Source organism: Mesocricetus auratus, unplaced genomic scaffold, assembly GCF_017639785.1.
Source record: "Mesocricetus auratus isolate SY011 unplaced genomic scaffold, BCM_Maur_2.0 Super-Scaffold_100009, whole genome shotgun sequence".
Taxonomy (NCBI): domain Eukaryota; kingdom Metazoa; phylum Chordata; class Mammalia; order Rodentia; family Cricetidae; genus Mesocricetus; species Mesocricetus auratus.
The window spans coordinates 62,620,310-62,637,270 of NW_024429193.1; the positions used below are offsets into that span (position 1 = coordinate 62,620,310).

General features: G+C 42.4%; 1 protein-coding gene across 1 annotated transcript; it reads left to right on the forward strand.

Moving 5' to 3' along the window:
- The first annotated feature begins 15,595 nt into the window (after positions 1-15,595).
- Positions 15,596-16,758, forward strand: LOC121142146 (speckle-type POZ protein-like). Its single transcript, XM_040751472.1, is given in 2 exon segments — positions 15,596-16,460; positions 16,463-16,758. Coding segments are annotated over 2 exon segments (1,161 nt in total).
- Positions 16,759-16,961: the final 203 nt, after the last annotated feature.

The window sequence follows — 16,961 nt, forward strand, 5'->3', positions numbered from 1 at the left end:
GGACTGGCTCGTTCAATCGACTTTAGAAAGCCTTCTAACGTTTTAGACTTTACTGTAGTCCCATGTCCTTCAAGTAACTTTTTAACTTGATACTGTAATTTAAGCTTCCCAGAACTATTCCCCATGGTTTCTTTTCTTTTTTCCCCAATCTGTCCCTGGCCAGAAAAAGAGACGACCCCGCTCACTTACCTCGCTTTCACAAACTCGGTGGAATCCTCCAATTGTCGCACCTGCTGTGCGGCCTGCATCCGAGAATGTAGCGAGGTGGTCAGGATAGATGACACAGAGACTGGCCGGATGCTTTAAAAAAACTTTATGCTTCCCAAGTCAGCTTAGGAGGAGACCCCAGTCCGCTTAGGAGAGAGCTCTCAGGAGAAGTCTCTCCAAGAAAAAAGGAGCTTCCCTTTTTAAGGACTTCTGCCATTCATGTACATACCATTCTTTCCAGACTTCTCACCCTCCTGGCTGGTGGTTTAATCTCCAGCCCCAGAATCTGGGAGACACCACAGGCGGGACAGGAAGAGGCATCTAGCCGTAGGGGGTGTGAAAGGCATGGTATTTCAGTGAGCAAGCCCTTATCTGAGCCCCATCAAGAGCTTTAGCACTGAATTGTTTCAGTAAACATTACACAGCTGCCTGCTCCCAGGCCAAAGGGGAAGTGGGTTTCTGCTCAAGGTCTGGTGTCCCCGCATAAATGTTTGTGTCTTTTGACCTCCAAAGTCTTTATTTGAAGTGGATCTATCTCCTTCAACTAATATAAAACATTTCTCACAGTTGTGCCCTCCATATTTGAATTTTAGTTAATTCCAGGTGTGATCCAGTTGGGAACTAAGAATAACCAGCACAAGTTTGATGGGCATAAGAAAGGCTTGGATGCTAGGCCCAGTGTAAGCTCCTGAGCCTGGCTAGAGTTTGGCGACCTCTCTCTAACCTGTAACATCCATGTGGGTATGACTCAGCCAGACCTGATGCAAGATTGCCCTCTGCCTAGGTACCTGCCTGCTTGGTGGAATACTATTGGCCCTTAACTCCTCAAGTCACCTTACCCTATCCCAAGACTCCCATCCCTACCTCAGTCCTATATAAGTTCCTGCCTGTTGGAATAAATCAAGATCCTACTTCGACAGACACCAGACTCAGTGTGTCACCCCCCCCACCTAGTGGGGGGGAGGGTCTGAGTCCTCAACACTCACCATCCTGCTCAGCCCCCAGGAAGAGGCCAGCTGGACTGACCCTTGCCCGCTCTACATGCAGGGAGGACCCTGCAGAGTTGGTGCCCCATGTGAGGAACTGAAGAACACTGAAGGGGAATTGGTCTTCAGGTGAGTGTACCCCCATAAATTATGGGCCAGTCTTTGTACAGCAGTGTCTGTCTTAAAGGGTTGCTTCCCCTTCTCAACCCCATAGGGAGAAGAGTGAGGCCCCAAACCAGGAAGGGACAAAAGGAGATAAAGAAACTCTGGAAAAACCAAAGCCAAATCCTAATCCCTCACACCTCCCTGTACCCCTGTATTCATCACTAGACTTCTTTTGAAAGTGCTCCTTGGCAGTCTAAGGTCACACCACTTCCAGATCCCCCTATTAATCTTTTCTGCAAACCCACTGCACCACAGCCTTACTACAGGGAGGATGCTTCTGGGGGAGAAATGACCAATCTTTTTCCTGTCAATGCTAACCCTCGTGGTAACCGCCTGGCTTCCTGGTACCCCTGGGAAGCACATGATTTAAAGGAACTCAAAGAGGCCTTCTCAGAGCCCTATCCCAGGATTGGAAGGACCTTGCTAGGGCAGTGCTTCCCGGATTCATGTTTCTGAAGTGGAGCACATTTTTTCAGGATGAATGACGCATCCAGGCAGAATGAAATCAGAAAGCCCGCCCTGTGGTCCTAATTAAGTTTGAATGTTTTGGGCACCACTGACCGGTTCTCTACCGGACTTCAACAAGCCTCTGGAATTCCCTGCATTTTGTTAGTTAAAAAAAAGTTCAGTGGCTCTTGGAGGCTTTTACATGATTTGCGGAAAATAAATTAGAGAATGATACCTATTGGGACCCTGCAAAGGGGACTCCCCTGGATTCCAGCCATTCCCAACATCCATTATTTAACTATTATTGATATTAAGGATTATTTTTTCTCTATCGCATTACATTCCGATGATGTAGAAGAATTTGAGTTTTCCATACCTTCAACAAATTTTTGTGAGCCAGATCTAAGATTTAAATGAACTGTTGTACCCAAGGGCATGGCCAATAGACCTCCTATGTGTCAGTATTATATGTTACATATTTTTTCTTCCTTGATTGGTCATCCTAATATATTCTTCTATATTTATATGGATGATATTATTTGGGTTATTCTAACCCATCTGGCCTCCAAGATCTTACTGCCTAATGTCTTGCTATATTTGAGGCCAATGATTTTAAGGTGGCTCCTGAAAAGTTTCAGACTAGTCCTCCTTTTAAGATTTTGGGTTCCATGTTATTTCTTGATGCTGTCTCTCCTGTTAAACCCCAACTTCATATTCAGGATTCTTATACCTTGCCCTAGCTCCAAGAGACATTGCAGGAAATTAATTGGCTGAGGCCCTAGATTTCTATAACTACTGAGGAATTGGCTCCTTTGTATGACCTCCTAAAAGGTCATGATCTCTCCTCACAGATAATTCTATCTGCTGACCGGTTACAGATTTTAAGTGAAGTTCAACAGGCCATAGACACAGCAAACTTAAGGGGGTTTGATCCTCTTTTGCCCCTCACCCTTTATGTTTTTCTTAGGGAAATGTTATATACTGCCTTATGCTCACAAGAGTGTGAGCCCATACATTGGATTCACCTCTCGATTGGTGGTGCCCTCAGAGTCAATAACCAATCAGATTGCTGATTGCATTGTTAAGGGCAGGGTCACCTCTGTCTGGCTGTTTGGCATAGAACCTCATCTTATTGTAACTCCCTTTAAGACAACAGATTTCACCTGGCTTCAGAGAAACAATAGCGGGATTGCTATGGCTCTTGAGGGGTTTATGTGTAAAGTTGATTGTCATTATGGTCCTCACATATGGATGAGCTCTTTCATAGGTTAGAATGGAAGCCCCCCACCAGACTTTTTTAACCTCAACCCAACCCTGGCTTTCTTACCGTATTTACTGATTGGGGGCACCTGGGGGCTTCTTTAGTCATTTATCCCCCTTAGAACACGGTAAAGAGCCAGTGCCCATAAAGTCAGTCTCCCATAAAGTTGAGGGGTCAGCGCAATTTAAGGAACTGTTTGCTGTTGTTCTTGCATTAGACACTATTCAAGAGTCATTTAACTTATTTGCTGAGAGCATTTATGTTTTTAATTTGTTACCCAACCTAGTTGAGGCCCATATTAAGTTGGACTCCAATCCTATATCGCCTTTAATGATTCAAGCCCACTCCCTACTCAAACCAAGAACTAACCCCATTTTTCTTCAACATCTCAGGATTCATCAAAATTTACCAGGATTTCTTTCTGAAGGAAATAATTTGGCTGATAAATTGGCTTCTATGCCTCAATGTAATACTGTCATAGAAGCTGGCAGTTGATACCTTTTTCCCATGCCTCCTGGACATCAGCATACTCTGGGGGAAAAAGCTAAACATGCTATTAGCCATATGCTTCAATGCTTTGCCACCCTTTTATTGCCTGATCAGATTAAGACAGATAATGGCACATACTTTGTTAGCAGGGCCTTTGTGGACTTCCTTAAGACTTGGATCATCTCACACTCCACAGGCATCCCATACAATCCTCAGATTCAAGCAGTTATGGAAAGGTATAATCAAGTTCTCAAATCCCAATTACAAAAACAAAGGGTGAATCTATACTCCCATATGATCAATTACAAAGGGCATTATTCACCCTAAATATTTTAAATTTTTCTAAAGAAGATAAATACCTGTCTCATTTCAAAAACATTGGTCCTCATCGGTTATCTACAGTTGTATTTGCATCAGATGGGGGGACCCATTGTCAGGGGTCTTGAGAGGACCAGACTCCCTCCTCTCAGCAGGGAGAGGCTTTGGATGTGTCTTCCCTCAAAATGAAAAAAGACGTATTTGGGTACCAGCAAGAGAACTAAAACATTTGCCCCAACAAGGGGACAATGACCATCACTTCTCCAGGGAGTGCTCCACCCCTGAGAATTGTGTCTCTGTTTCCCCCCCAGGAACGAATGAAGACATGGGTAATGCTGCTCTTCCTGGTATCGATGATGCTCATCCTGCCCAGTGATGGAGGATTTGGAAACCCACACAACACCAAAGTTATCCTGGCTCGTCTGATGCGGAAACAATGTGACTGCCAGGGTGGAACATACTCAGTATCTCCCTTTAGTGTATGGGTCATACAACATGTAGATTGTGATACCAAGATAGCAGTCAATATGATTGACACATCAGGATACATTTTTTCAAATTCCAATAACTGGATATGCATAAAGAAGCCAAAGATTATCCCCCAGGTTGATGGGAAGCCATGACCCTGTCCTTGCACTGCTTTCTGTCCAACAATGCATTTGGCTTGCTATGGCATTGCCCAAATGTGCACCAGTAGTTCCACTAAAAAGTCTAATTGGACTGGGGTCTGAAATAACCTGCTCCCTGGAGGTGAGAGTGGTTGGATTGTAAGAGATGGAGGGTGTGCCTCTGCCCCTTGCTTTGGAGCCCCAAGTGAAACTGTTTGCTGGGAACTTGCCCCCCATTGGTTATTCAGATGGAGGGGGAGTTTAAGATCAGGCTAGGGAACAAAAAGTTCATAAAAAGAGAACAACTTGTTTTGGCCCAGTACCCAGAGCCCTCTTTTGATTACATTGGCGGGAGACCCACAAAGGCCATACAGATGATTCCTTTACTTGCTGGCTTGGGAATATCTTCAGGTGTGGCCACTGGGGCTGCAGGGCTAGGCAAGTCATTTGAGCTCCACAGAAGGTTCTCTGCCCAATTGGGTAGTGACATAAAAGCTGTGTCTAGTACTATCCTTGATCTACAAAAGCAGCTTGATACCCTGGCTAATGTAGTCCTACAGAACTGAAGGGGATTACAGTTATTAACAGCTGAAAAAGGAGGCGTATGCTTGTTTTCACAGGAAAAGTGCTTTTTTTATGCCAATAGTTCAGGAATCATTCAGGACAAGTTCAAAAGGCCTCAGGAGGACTTGGAACCGACAAGGCAGGACCATTGGGACAAGCCGCTGTGGACTGGCTGAAATGGCTTCTTACCCTACTACTCCCCCTGCTTTGGCCTCTCCTCATCCTCCTCTTTATCCTCACTATTAGGACTTGCATGATTAATAAGGTCATGCAATTCATTTGACAACAGGTAGAGGCAGTAAAACTTTATCAGGTTGAAGTTCATTAATAGGCTCAGGCTCGCTACTCAGGAGCCAGGCTCTTTGTGACTGGCAGTCCTCATATGAGCATCCCTCCCCCACCCTCCACCTGACAAGTGATGGGCAACTTTTCAGACAGACTGGGACATCCTAAGAAAGGTTATGGAGTGGTCCATTCAATGAGCTGGATACATGGTACTCAGGGACGGGTAAAGTTCCCAATGGGGGACCACCTAAGACAGAGGGAATGATTTCTGCTGTTCTTACAAAAACAAAAGGGGGAAATGTTGGGCCTAAGAAAGGCTTGGATGCTAGGCTCAGTCTAAGCTCCTGAGCCTGGCTAGAATTTAGCAACCTGTCTTTAACCTGTACCTCCATGTGGGGTGACTCAGCCAGATCTGATGCAACATTGCCCCCTGCCTAGCAACCTGCCTACTTGGTGGAATACTATTGGCCCTTAACTCCTCAAGTCACCTTACCCTAGCCTAAGATTCCCATCCCTACCTCAGTCCTGTATAAGTTTCTGTGTGTTGGAATAAATCGAGATCCTGCTACGACAGAGTCCCGTCTCAGTGTGTGTTTTTCTCCTGGTAACAAGTGGGGGGAAGGTCTGAGTCATCAACACTCATCATCCCACTTAGCCCCCAGGAAGAGTCCAGTTGGACCAGCCCTTTCCCTGCTCTACCTGCAGGGAGGACCCTGCACAAGTTCATATTGCTTACTGGAGTTTATCTTCCCTAAATAAACAATGGTGTCCATTCCTACACAGCTGTTATGCTTCTCATGCTGTTATAAGAATTCCTCACAATAGGGAGGTGGTGGCACATGCCTTTAATCCCAGCACTCAGGAGGCAGAGGCAGACAGATCTCTGTGATTCAAGACCAGTCTGGTCTACCTACAGAGGTAGTTTCAGCACAGCCAGAGCTGTTACACAGAAAAACCCTGTCTTGAAACAAAACAAAACAACAAAAACAAAGGAAAAACAGGATTTATCCCGTTAACAAGGTCACGGAAGACATGTTTCCTTCGCTCAGGAGTCTCAATGTTTTAAATATGGAGGGCAGTGTGGAAGATTTCATATATGGTGACAGGAAGCAAACCAGACAGGACCCTCCAAATGTGGCTGCCTTTCTTTCTTCCCTTTTATTCCATGCAGACTCACAGTCTCAGGGATGGCTCTACCAAAATTCCCTGGTTGTCCTACCCCTCCTCCTTGTTTTATCCTCCTTGAGCACACTCCCTGATCCACTTAAGGGTGTGTTATGGGTAGATCCTAAATATCTCTCCTTCCATCATGCTGACTACTAAGATTCAACTTCTTACTACCTCATAATTTTTAATCCATCCCTGGTGAGTTCTCTCCTCCTTAAACTTTGAACTTACATGTGTACTCTGCTGGACTTAAAAGTGAGACAGAATTCTGTCTTTGAAAGTGTGAGGAATGTAATCAAGAGTTACTGTAGAAGGGATTTTGAGATGGTTGCCCTTAGAATGTGATCTGTAAATGCTACCAAGCTCTATTATCTCTATACAGTTTATGATGTCTGGGGGGACTCATTAAGCCTAGAGGACAGGAAAGTAACCTCGGTGATTCAATCCACTCAGAAATTCCCAACCTAGCTCTCCTGAAATCTGCTCCTATGCTGCTTCTCCCTCCACACAGGATAAATCAATCAATTGATTCTTATCTCTGATTTTTTGCTTCCTCACTTAGGAATCTATTATAGGTGGCCATCTAGTGGCATCAATGACTTTTCTCTATGTGGGTTTACAGTCAGGGTGGCAGATACACCTTCCCTCAAATGTTTCATTTGAAATGCAAGTAAGCAGTCACTGCAGGACCCCTCATTTCCAAAAGAAATGCTCTAGTTTGCCCGCCCAGAGAGATCCCATGAGCATGCTCCTGGAGAGGAGAGAAGCTTCTCATGGGGGAACTAAGACCCACCCCTGAGGCTGCAGGACAGGAAATGTTCATAGAATCTCTTATAGAGTGGGACAGGTGGAACTTTATTTTCAGGCAGGAGGTTGTCTGCGGGACCTTGCCCAGCCAAAGGTTTCAGGACCCCAACAGGGGATACAGAAGTGTCATCATTACCAGAGAAAGCCATTGGTCATTATAGGAAAAAACCTGAAACACATAGAAAGACATATAAATACAAATGCAAACAGCATGCAAGACAGAGGAAGAGAGAGAGGCAGAGACAGAGACAGATACTGACACAGAAAGACAGAGAATGGGATCAAGAGAAATGACTTGATGTCTTCCTGAAGTTTTCTTCCATCTCTTTCTGCTTTGGTGCAACTCAGTGTACATCCCATGCCAGATGACTCCTGATTCCACTTCACCAGGCTCTCAAGTGCTAGGGCCCATAGGGTGTACCACATACATTCCATCCACTTCAAAGCATTTTTGAATATCTCTTCTTCATCCCCATTCCAACCATCTTATTATTGTGTATTTTATAATTTGAAAAATCCAGTGTTTAAATCCAGTCCTCAGAAGACAGAGGTAGGCAGATCTCTATGTTTTTAGGCAATCTGGTCTATACAGTGAGTTCCAAGACAGCAAAGGCTGTGTAGGACACACCATTTCAAAAAGAGTAAAAGACAAAACGAAAATCAGGTTGAAAGTTGTTTTTCATTCAGTGTGGTGGTTAGCACCTGCAGCTCAAGATACCCTTGTGATTGACTTAGGAGGATTGCTTATGTACAGGAAGGTTATTGTGAACAGAAATTCAATATCCCATCTAGAAATGTGTCAAAATAAGTATGTTTTTCTGACTGTGTAATAAATGTGATATTCTAAGCACTCTTCTCTGACTTAGGCCTGCATTGGGAAACTGAGGTTGTAGATATCCAGAGAGTTTGATAGATGTGTCTGAGCATACCAAATGAGTGTCCCTCTATAAGAATAAAACAATCTCAATAACCCCCTAACACAATGTTCTCTTTTTCAAATATAACACCCTCCCCAAAGAACAGATTGTGAAGCTGGAAACAGTGCTGTCCTGCTGTGAATTATATTCAGGGCATAAAAGCAATCTGCAGTGGCAGCCTGGAATTATCAGGGGGTTTAAGTAGAACCAGGGAAGCACAGTTATTTGAGAAGAGGCTGTTTTACTTGAGTAACTTACTCTCTAAAAACTAAAACAAATAAACATTAAATGAAAGAAAAACAAAACTTCAGTTTTATGTAATTTTTAAACATAGTTGAGCAAAGACATGGATTCAAAGAGAATATGTAAGTAATGAGTAATATGTAATTATTAATGAAATGTCAGAAGTAAAGGTGTGTCTCCCAGCCTCTAGATCTAGATTAAGGATTTGTGTCTTCATTACCATTTGAAGGGGATCTGCCCACTTAAACTTAAGCAATAATTTCTCATAGGTGTGCTCTGTATTTATGAGTATTGTTAATTCCAGATATAGTCAAGTTGAGAACCAAGAGTAGCCATCTATTGTGTGTTTGCAATGAGTGATGCTATAAATATCTTCAGGGAAGTGGGGTTTTCCTTAGCCTGTCAGTGGTCTTAGGTTTCACAATATGGACAGCAGATGAAGAGACCATACAAGGTGAGTGGGAAGCAGAGCCAGGAAGTCCTGAAGGTGGCTCTCTTCTTTCCTATTGTTTATTCTATCCAGAACCACAGTTCCAGGATGACTCCATAAAACTGTAGTAGTGGTTTTTTCCCCTGCCCCTGAAATAATCCTAATTAGAAAGAGTATTCCAGGCTCATCTATGAGTGTGGTTAATGAATATCCTAAGTCCTTCTCATGTCAGTCACCTAGTATGAGTCTCAGTAGGTCATATTCTCCCTCCTCACTGGTGGATTCTGTCTTCTTCAACCTCAGAACTGCCATGGTTATTCTTCTGTTTCCTAAAGTGAGAGATTATTCTAATTTCCATGAAATACAGACTCTATTTCACAGAAACTCGGGAGGGAGGGGATTTAGATGGATTTCTCTCCATAGTTTGATGATCAGAATTCTCCATACATGTCATTTCTCTCCAGGTAGTCTTGTCTTGGAGAGTTGCTCAAAGCCTAGACCACAAGGAAATAAGTTCATTGATTCAATCTGCACAGCAATGCCCAGTCGAATCTCCTGTAAATCTGACTGCAACACTACTTATCTGTCAGTAGAGGATAAATCATTCAACTGGTTTTGATTATTTGATTTTTTTCTCTTGTTTCCTTTGTTGGACTTATTGCAGGTGGCCGCTTAATGGCACAGGTGCTTCTTCATCAGGTGGATTCACGGTCAATGTTGTAGGTACCCTATCACAGAAATCACTCATTTGAAGGGATTATGATTGTTAATTATAAGACCCCACATTGGAAGAAAAATGTTCTTCAGTAACATTGAATATATTCTGCATCATTTGCAAACCAGCATGCTCTTACAATTTTAAGCCCAGCAGACTAAACCTGGACGTTCAAAGATTAAGGAGGACAGAACTCACCAGTGAAGGATGAAAATTATGAGGTAATGACAACCTGTATCTTGACAGTCAGCATGAGAGAATTGAAAGGTCTTTAGGATCTTCTCATAGCACACTCTGAAGTGGATCAGAAAGTGTTCATGGAGGATTAACTGAGGAGGAGGGGCAGGACCATGAGGGAAATTTGGTGGAGTAATGCCCAGGACTGTGAGTATGGATAGAATAAATGGCAGTAAAAAGGCAGCCATTTTCAGGGGATCCTGACTCTTTCTGTTTCATGCCTTCTATAAAGAGATTCCTCCACCATGACCTCCACATTGTGAATACTGAGTCCTCAGAAAGAAGTGTAGGATCTCTTTCTGGTTCATCTTTATGGGAAGAATGCTTTTTTTTCAGAGACAGAGTTTTCCTGTGCAATATCTCTGGCTGTCCTGGAACTAATTCTGTATATAATACTGGACTTTAACTCGAAAGGAACCTTCCTGCCTCTGCCTCCCATGTATTGGTATTAAAGGTGTGTGCCACTGAGGAAACAACAGCTGTGTAGGAATGAAGACTATTTCTTTATTATTGGAAGGCTAACTCAGTAAGCAATATGCACTTGTGGTGGTTATTCTTGGTTCCTAACTAGAACACACCTGGAATTAACTAAAATCCAAATATGGAGTGCTCAACTGTAAGAAATGATTTGCATAAGTTGGAGTAGGTAGATCCACTTGAATTACTGACTTTGGAGATGGGAAGCACAAACAGTTGATCCAGATCACAAAGCCTGAAGACACCCACCTTTAGTCCTGTTCTGAGGTTGGGAGACACACCCTAAATTGGGACACACCTTTATTTGCTGGAAGCATATAAAAGGACATGGAAGAAGGGAGCTGTTTCACTCTGCCTTCTTGCACAAACCTTGCAACAAGTGCATCCTTAAGTACCATTAGAGAATACTTCTTTGACTTCCAGCATATACTGAAGACTGGCCCACAAGTCTTACCTCCTGGATTGAGTAAGTACTAGATTCCTGGTTTTTTGGTTTTATTTTTGAGGCAGGGTTTCTCTGTGTTTTTGGGGGCTCTTCTGGAACTGCTCTGTAGATCAGGCTGGTCTCAAACACACAAAGATCCAACCTCCTCTGCCTCCCAAATGCAGTCATGGATTCTTGGAATTTCCCTTCACAGCTAGCCATTGTGGGATGAGCAGGAATTCAACTATAAGTGATTTTATTGAGTCCCATTTCTTCATATATGGCGATATATAGTCTATGTATTGTATTACACTAGACAGCACTAGCAGAACAGTTTTTCCTCAATATATGATTTTATTTAAATAAGAAACATGCATGCTTCTCATATCAATTCTGCTCTGTCTCCAATCTCTCCTCTCTTGTCCCTACACCAACTTTGCCAGCACCTTCCCAATACATCATCATTCCACAGGGAGTGTAAGGCCCTCCTTGGGGAGATCTCCGGAGTCTTTCATTTCATCCAGGGCAGAACATAGGCCCTTCGCTGTATGTCCTGGTTGAGGGAGCAACCCTTCATGTGGATTTGGCTCCCAGAGTTCATTCTTATGCTGTGGTAAACACTGAACTACTACCCAAGGCCCCAGAGCTTTGTGATGCCAACTCATTGTCACTACAATCTTGGAGTCTGGATCAGTTCCCTGTTGGCCTTACAGTCATCAGTCTGGAGTTCAAGAGCTTCCCCTTGTCCGGTCAGCTATCTTTGCTCATCATTCGTCCATCTCTGTCACAACAGTTCATTTCAGTATTTGGATGTGGGTATCTGTCTCTGCTTCCATCAGTCACTGGGTGAAAGTTCTTGGACAGTATATAAGTTTGTCATCAACCTTATAATCAAGGAGGGACTATTAATGTATTCCTTCTGTTATTGATTAGTTTGCCTGTGAGTATTATCCATGTAAATCTCTGGAAAACTCTCTAGTGTCAGCTCTCTTCTCAAACCTATAATGACTCCATCTATTATGAAATCTCTCTTCCTGCTTTCCTCTATTCTTACCTCAACTCAACCTTCCTGCTCCTCCATGCTTTCTTACCCCTCCTCTAATCCACCCCTCTTTTTCCTGGTTTCCTCTACCCTCCCTGACATTCCCAATCTGCTCAGGAGATCTTGCCTCATTCTACTTCTCTAGGGTATCATGAATATCTCTTGGGAAACTCCCTGTTTCCCAGACTCACTGGCACTGGGATTGTAGGCTGACACTCCCCTGATCCATTCTAAAATTGATATATGAGTAAGTACATACCGTGCTTGTAATTTTCTGACTGGGTTACCTCACTCAGGATGGTTTCTTCTAGTGCCATCCATTTGCCTGCAAATTTCAATATTCCACTGTTTTTTTCTTCTCACTTGTACTCCATTGTTTAAAAGTACCACATTTTCTCTATCCACTCTTCAGTTGTTGGGCGTCTAGGTTGCTTCCAATCTAACTATTACATATAATGCCATTGTGAACATAGCGGAACAGACATCCTTGTTGTGTGAATGGACATCTTTTGGGTATATGCCTAAGAATGGAATTGCTGGGATTTGTGGTAGACTGAGTCCTATTTTCCGGAGGAGTCTGCATACTGATTTCCAAAGTGGCTGTACAAGTTTGCACTCCCACCAGCAATGGATCAGTGTTCCCCTTTCTCCATATCCTCTCCAGCATAAACTGTCATAAGTGTTTCTGATGTTGGCCATTCTAACAGGAGTAAGATGGTATCTCAGAGTTGTTTTGGTTTACATTTCCCTAATGGCTAAGGATGTTGAGCAGTTTCATAAGGGTCTCTCAGCCATTTTAGACTCCTCTATTTGTAATTTTCTATTTAGTTCATTCCTCCCCTTTTAATTGGATCTTTTGGTGTTTTGGAGACTTGTTTCTTGAGTTGTTTGTAAATTTTGGAGATCAGCCCTCTGTCAGATTTGGGGTTAATGAATATCTTTTCCCAATCTGTGGGTTGCTTTGTTTAGTCTTGCTGAATTTGTCTTTTGCCTTACAGAAGCTTCTCAGTTTCTAGACATCCCATTCATTAATTGTTGATCTCAGTGTTTGTGCTACTGGTGTTATGTTCTGGACGTGTTCTCCCATACCAATTCATTCAAGGTTTCCTCCCTCTTTCTCTTCTAAGAGGTTCTTTGTGTCTGGAATTATGTGGAGGTATTTGATCCATTTAGACTTAAGTTTTGTGAATGGTGATAGACATGGATCTATCTATCCATATTCTTCTACATGCCATCATCCAGTTATGCCAGCACAATTTGTTGAAGGTGCTATCATTTTTCCATTGTAAAATTTCAGCTTCTTTTCAAAAATCAGGCATTCATAAGTTTGTGGATTAATCTGAGGGTGTTCAGTTTGATTCCATTGGTCTACCTGTCAATTTTTGTGCCCATACAAAGCTCTTTTGAGGACTATAGCTCTATAATAGATATTGAAGTCTGGAATTGTGATGTCTCCAGAGGTTGCTTTGTTGAATAGGTTTGTTTGAGTATCCTGAGCTTTTTATTTTACCATAGCAATTTGAGAATTGTTCTTTCAAGTTCAGTGAAGAATTGAGCTGGGATTTTGATGGGGATTGCATTGAGTCTGTAGATTGCTTTTGGCAGGATTGCCATTTTTACTAAATTGATCCTACCTATCCAAGAGCATCGGAGATCCTTCCATTTTCTGGTGTCTTCTTTAATTTCTTTAAAGACTCAAACTTCTTGCCATATAGGTTTTTCGCTTGTTTGGTTAGCGTTACCCCAAGGTATTTTATGATGTTTGTGGCAATTGTAAATGGTGATGTCTCTGTGATTTCTTTCTCAGCCAATTTTTATCTGTATGTATTAGGGCTACTGATTTTCTTGAGTTGATCTTGTATCCTGCCACTTTGCTGAAGGTGTTTATCTGCTGTTAGAGTTCCGGGGTAGATTTTTGCATCACTTATGTAAACTATCATATCATCTGCAAGTAGTGAAAGTTTGACCTCTTCCGTTTCAATTTCCAGCCCATTGATCTCCTTTCGTTGCCTTATTGCTGTATCTAGAGCTTCGAGTACACTATTGAAGAGGCATGGGGAGAGGGGCCAGCCTTGTCATGTTCCTGATTTTAGAGGAATTGCCTTGAGTTTCTCTCCATTCAGTTTTATGTTGGTTGTTGGTTTGCTGTATATAGCTTTTATTATGTTTAGGTATGTTCCTGTTATCCCAGAGCTCTCCAATCTTTTACCATGAATGGGTGTTGCATCTTGTCAAAGGCTTTTTCAGCATCTATCGAGATGTTCATGTGGTCTTTGTTTCTCAACTTGTTTATGTGGTGGATTACATTGATGCATTTTCCTATGTTGAAACATTACTGCATCCCTGGAATGAAGCCTACTTATTAATGTGGATGAGTTTTCTGATGTGTTCTTGGACCTGAATTGCCAGTATTTTATTAAGAATTTTGCAATGTTCACGAGTGATATTGGTCTGAAGCTCTCTTTTTTAGGTGTGTCCTTGTGTTGATTTCGTATCAATGTTATTGAAGCCTGGTAAAAAGAGTTTGGAAAAGACCCTTCTGCTTCTGTTGCATGGAATACTTTGAAGAGAATTGGAATAAGCTGTTCTTTGAATTTCTGGTAAAACTCTGCACTGAAGACATTTGACCCTGGGTTTTTTTTGTTGGAGACTTTTGATGACTGCTTCTATTTCCTTAGATGTTATAGGACTATTTAAATTGCTTATCTGTTCTTGATCAAGTAATATCTATTCAGAAAATTGTCCTTTTATTTGAATTTTCAAATTCTGTGGTTTGTAGCTTTTCAAAATATGACCTGATGATTTTATGGATTTCCTCGCTGTTCTTTGATATGTCTCCTACTTCGTTTATGATTTTTTGAATTTGCATGTTCATACTCTGTCATTTGGCAAGTTTGGATAAATGTTTGTCTATATTGTTGATTTTCTCAAAGAACCAAGTCTTTGTTACTATTGATTCTTTGTATTGCTTTCCTAGATTCTACGTTATTGATTTCAGCCCTCAATTTACATATTTCTTGGCACCTGTGCCTCTGGGGTGAATTTGCTTCATTTTGTTATAGTGCTTTCAGTTGTGCTGTTAATTCTCTAGTGTGACTATTCTCCAGTTTCTTCATGTGGGCACTTATTGCTATGAACTTTCCTCTTAGTACTGCTTTCAAAGTGTCCCATTAGTTTGGGTATGCTGTGTCTTCATTCTCATGGAATTCTGGGAAGTCTTTAATTTCTTTTTATTTCTTCTTTGACCCAGGAGTGGTGCAATTGTGCATTATTCAATTTCCACAAATTTGCATTGTTTTAGCAGAGCAATTTTTATGAGTGTAAAATGATCCAAACTATTCAAAAGTTGTGTATACTTTTCAAAAATAATTTCCTAATGGCCTAGAATGCCATCTAGAGTTGAGGAGTGGTGGCACACACCTTTAATCCCAGCACTGAGAGGCAGGGGCAGGCAGAACTCTGTGAGTTTGAGACAAGCCTGGTCTACAAGAGCTAGTTCCAGGACAGCCTCCAACACAATACAGAGAAGCTCTGTCTCAAAAAATTAAAAAATGATTCCATCTAGGAAATGGAATGATCTAACCATCCCTAAGTACCCTTGACTGTCTTCTGTGAAACTAATCTTGAAATCTGCATTGAAATTTTCAGAAACATCCAAGTTCCAGCCTCATAGAAATATTAATACATAAAAACATAACTGAAAACTCTAAACTGTGTCTATTATTTTGTCCTACAGAGTGAAGAAATAATAAATCCCAGGTGTTTGTTTTGTATCCAGTTTAAACTTCAAATTACCACCAGCAAAAATGTCAGAGTACAAGATAGGTGAGGACAGGATCTACGAGCAAATCAGCAGGCCAAATGTCTACTACAGGTGGACCATCAGCAACTTCCATTTTTTTCTGGAGGAAATGCGGGAACACTTTACAAGCACAAATTTTTCAACAGGAGGCAATGACAAATGGTGTTTGAGAGTACACACTAAAGGGACCTACAAAGAAAACACAGATTACTTGTCAGTTTACCTAGTGTTGCTCAGCTGTCCAAAGAGTCACGTTTGGGCAAAGTTCCACCTATGGATCTTAAGTGCTGAAGGAGAGATAGTCCTTGGAATGAGGGCAGGAAGTGCCATTAAGTTCCTGCCAGGCTATGAATGGGGATTCAAAAGGTTCATCCTTCAAGATTTCCTCATGGACCATGTGAATTGGCTTCTCCCTGAAGGCAAGCTCACCCTCTTCTGGAAGGTGACTGTGTTTCAAGACTCCTTCAGTATCTGTGACCAGACCAGGAAGTCAGGGATCCAGATTCCAAGGTGCACGATGGCAGATGAGCTAGGAGAGCTGTGGGAGAATTCCCTCTTCACAGACTGCTGCCTGGTGGTAGCTGGCCAGGAATTCCAGGCTCACAAGGCCATCTTAGCAGCTCGCTCTCCAGTTTTCAGAACCATGTTTGAACATGACATGGAGGAGAGCAGAACAAACCGCGTTGAGATACACGATCTGGAGCCCCATGGCTTCAAGGCAATAATGGGTTTCATTTACACTGGGAAGGCACCAGATCTTCACAGCATGGCCAACACTCTGCTGGCAGCTGCTGACAAGTATGGCCTGGAGGGTTTGAAGATTTTTTGTGAGGAAACCCTCTGTAAGGACCTCTCTGTGGAGACTGCTGCTACACTCTCATCTTGGCTGACCTCCACCATGCAGGGATACTGAAAACCCAGGCAATGGATTTCATTACATCTCATGCTTCTGAGGTCTCTCAGACCTCATGCTGGAAGAGAATGCTGGGCTCGTATCCCCACTTGGAGTCTGAAGCATACAGGTCTCTGGCTTCTGCTCACCATTCTTCACTGGAGCCCCCTTCCAAACATCTGAAGCAATATTTGGGTCTTCTCAGTTGTCTCCTAGAGATGTCTTCTAGCACTGTAAGCTACTGTTGTTACCAAGGACACCTGGGTAGACTGTGAGCTCTGTGGAGACTTTATAGTGAATCTGGGAAGCTCAGTCATCAAGAGAGCATTAAATGAGTTGGAATGGCAGGTTTGGGTGGGTGAGGTGGGAACATGTCTCTGGAGTACACTATCCAACCTCCTCACTGTTGCTTAATTGGCTTGAATTTTGTCTAATGAGTTGAAAACTGATATTCTGTTTAGTTGCTGTCCTTGAGTAC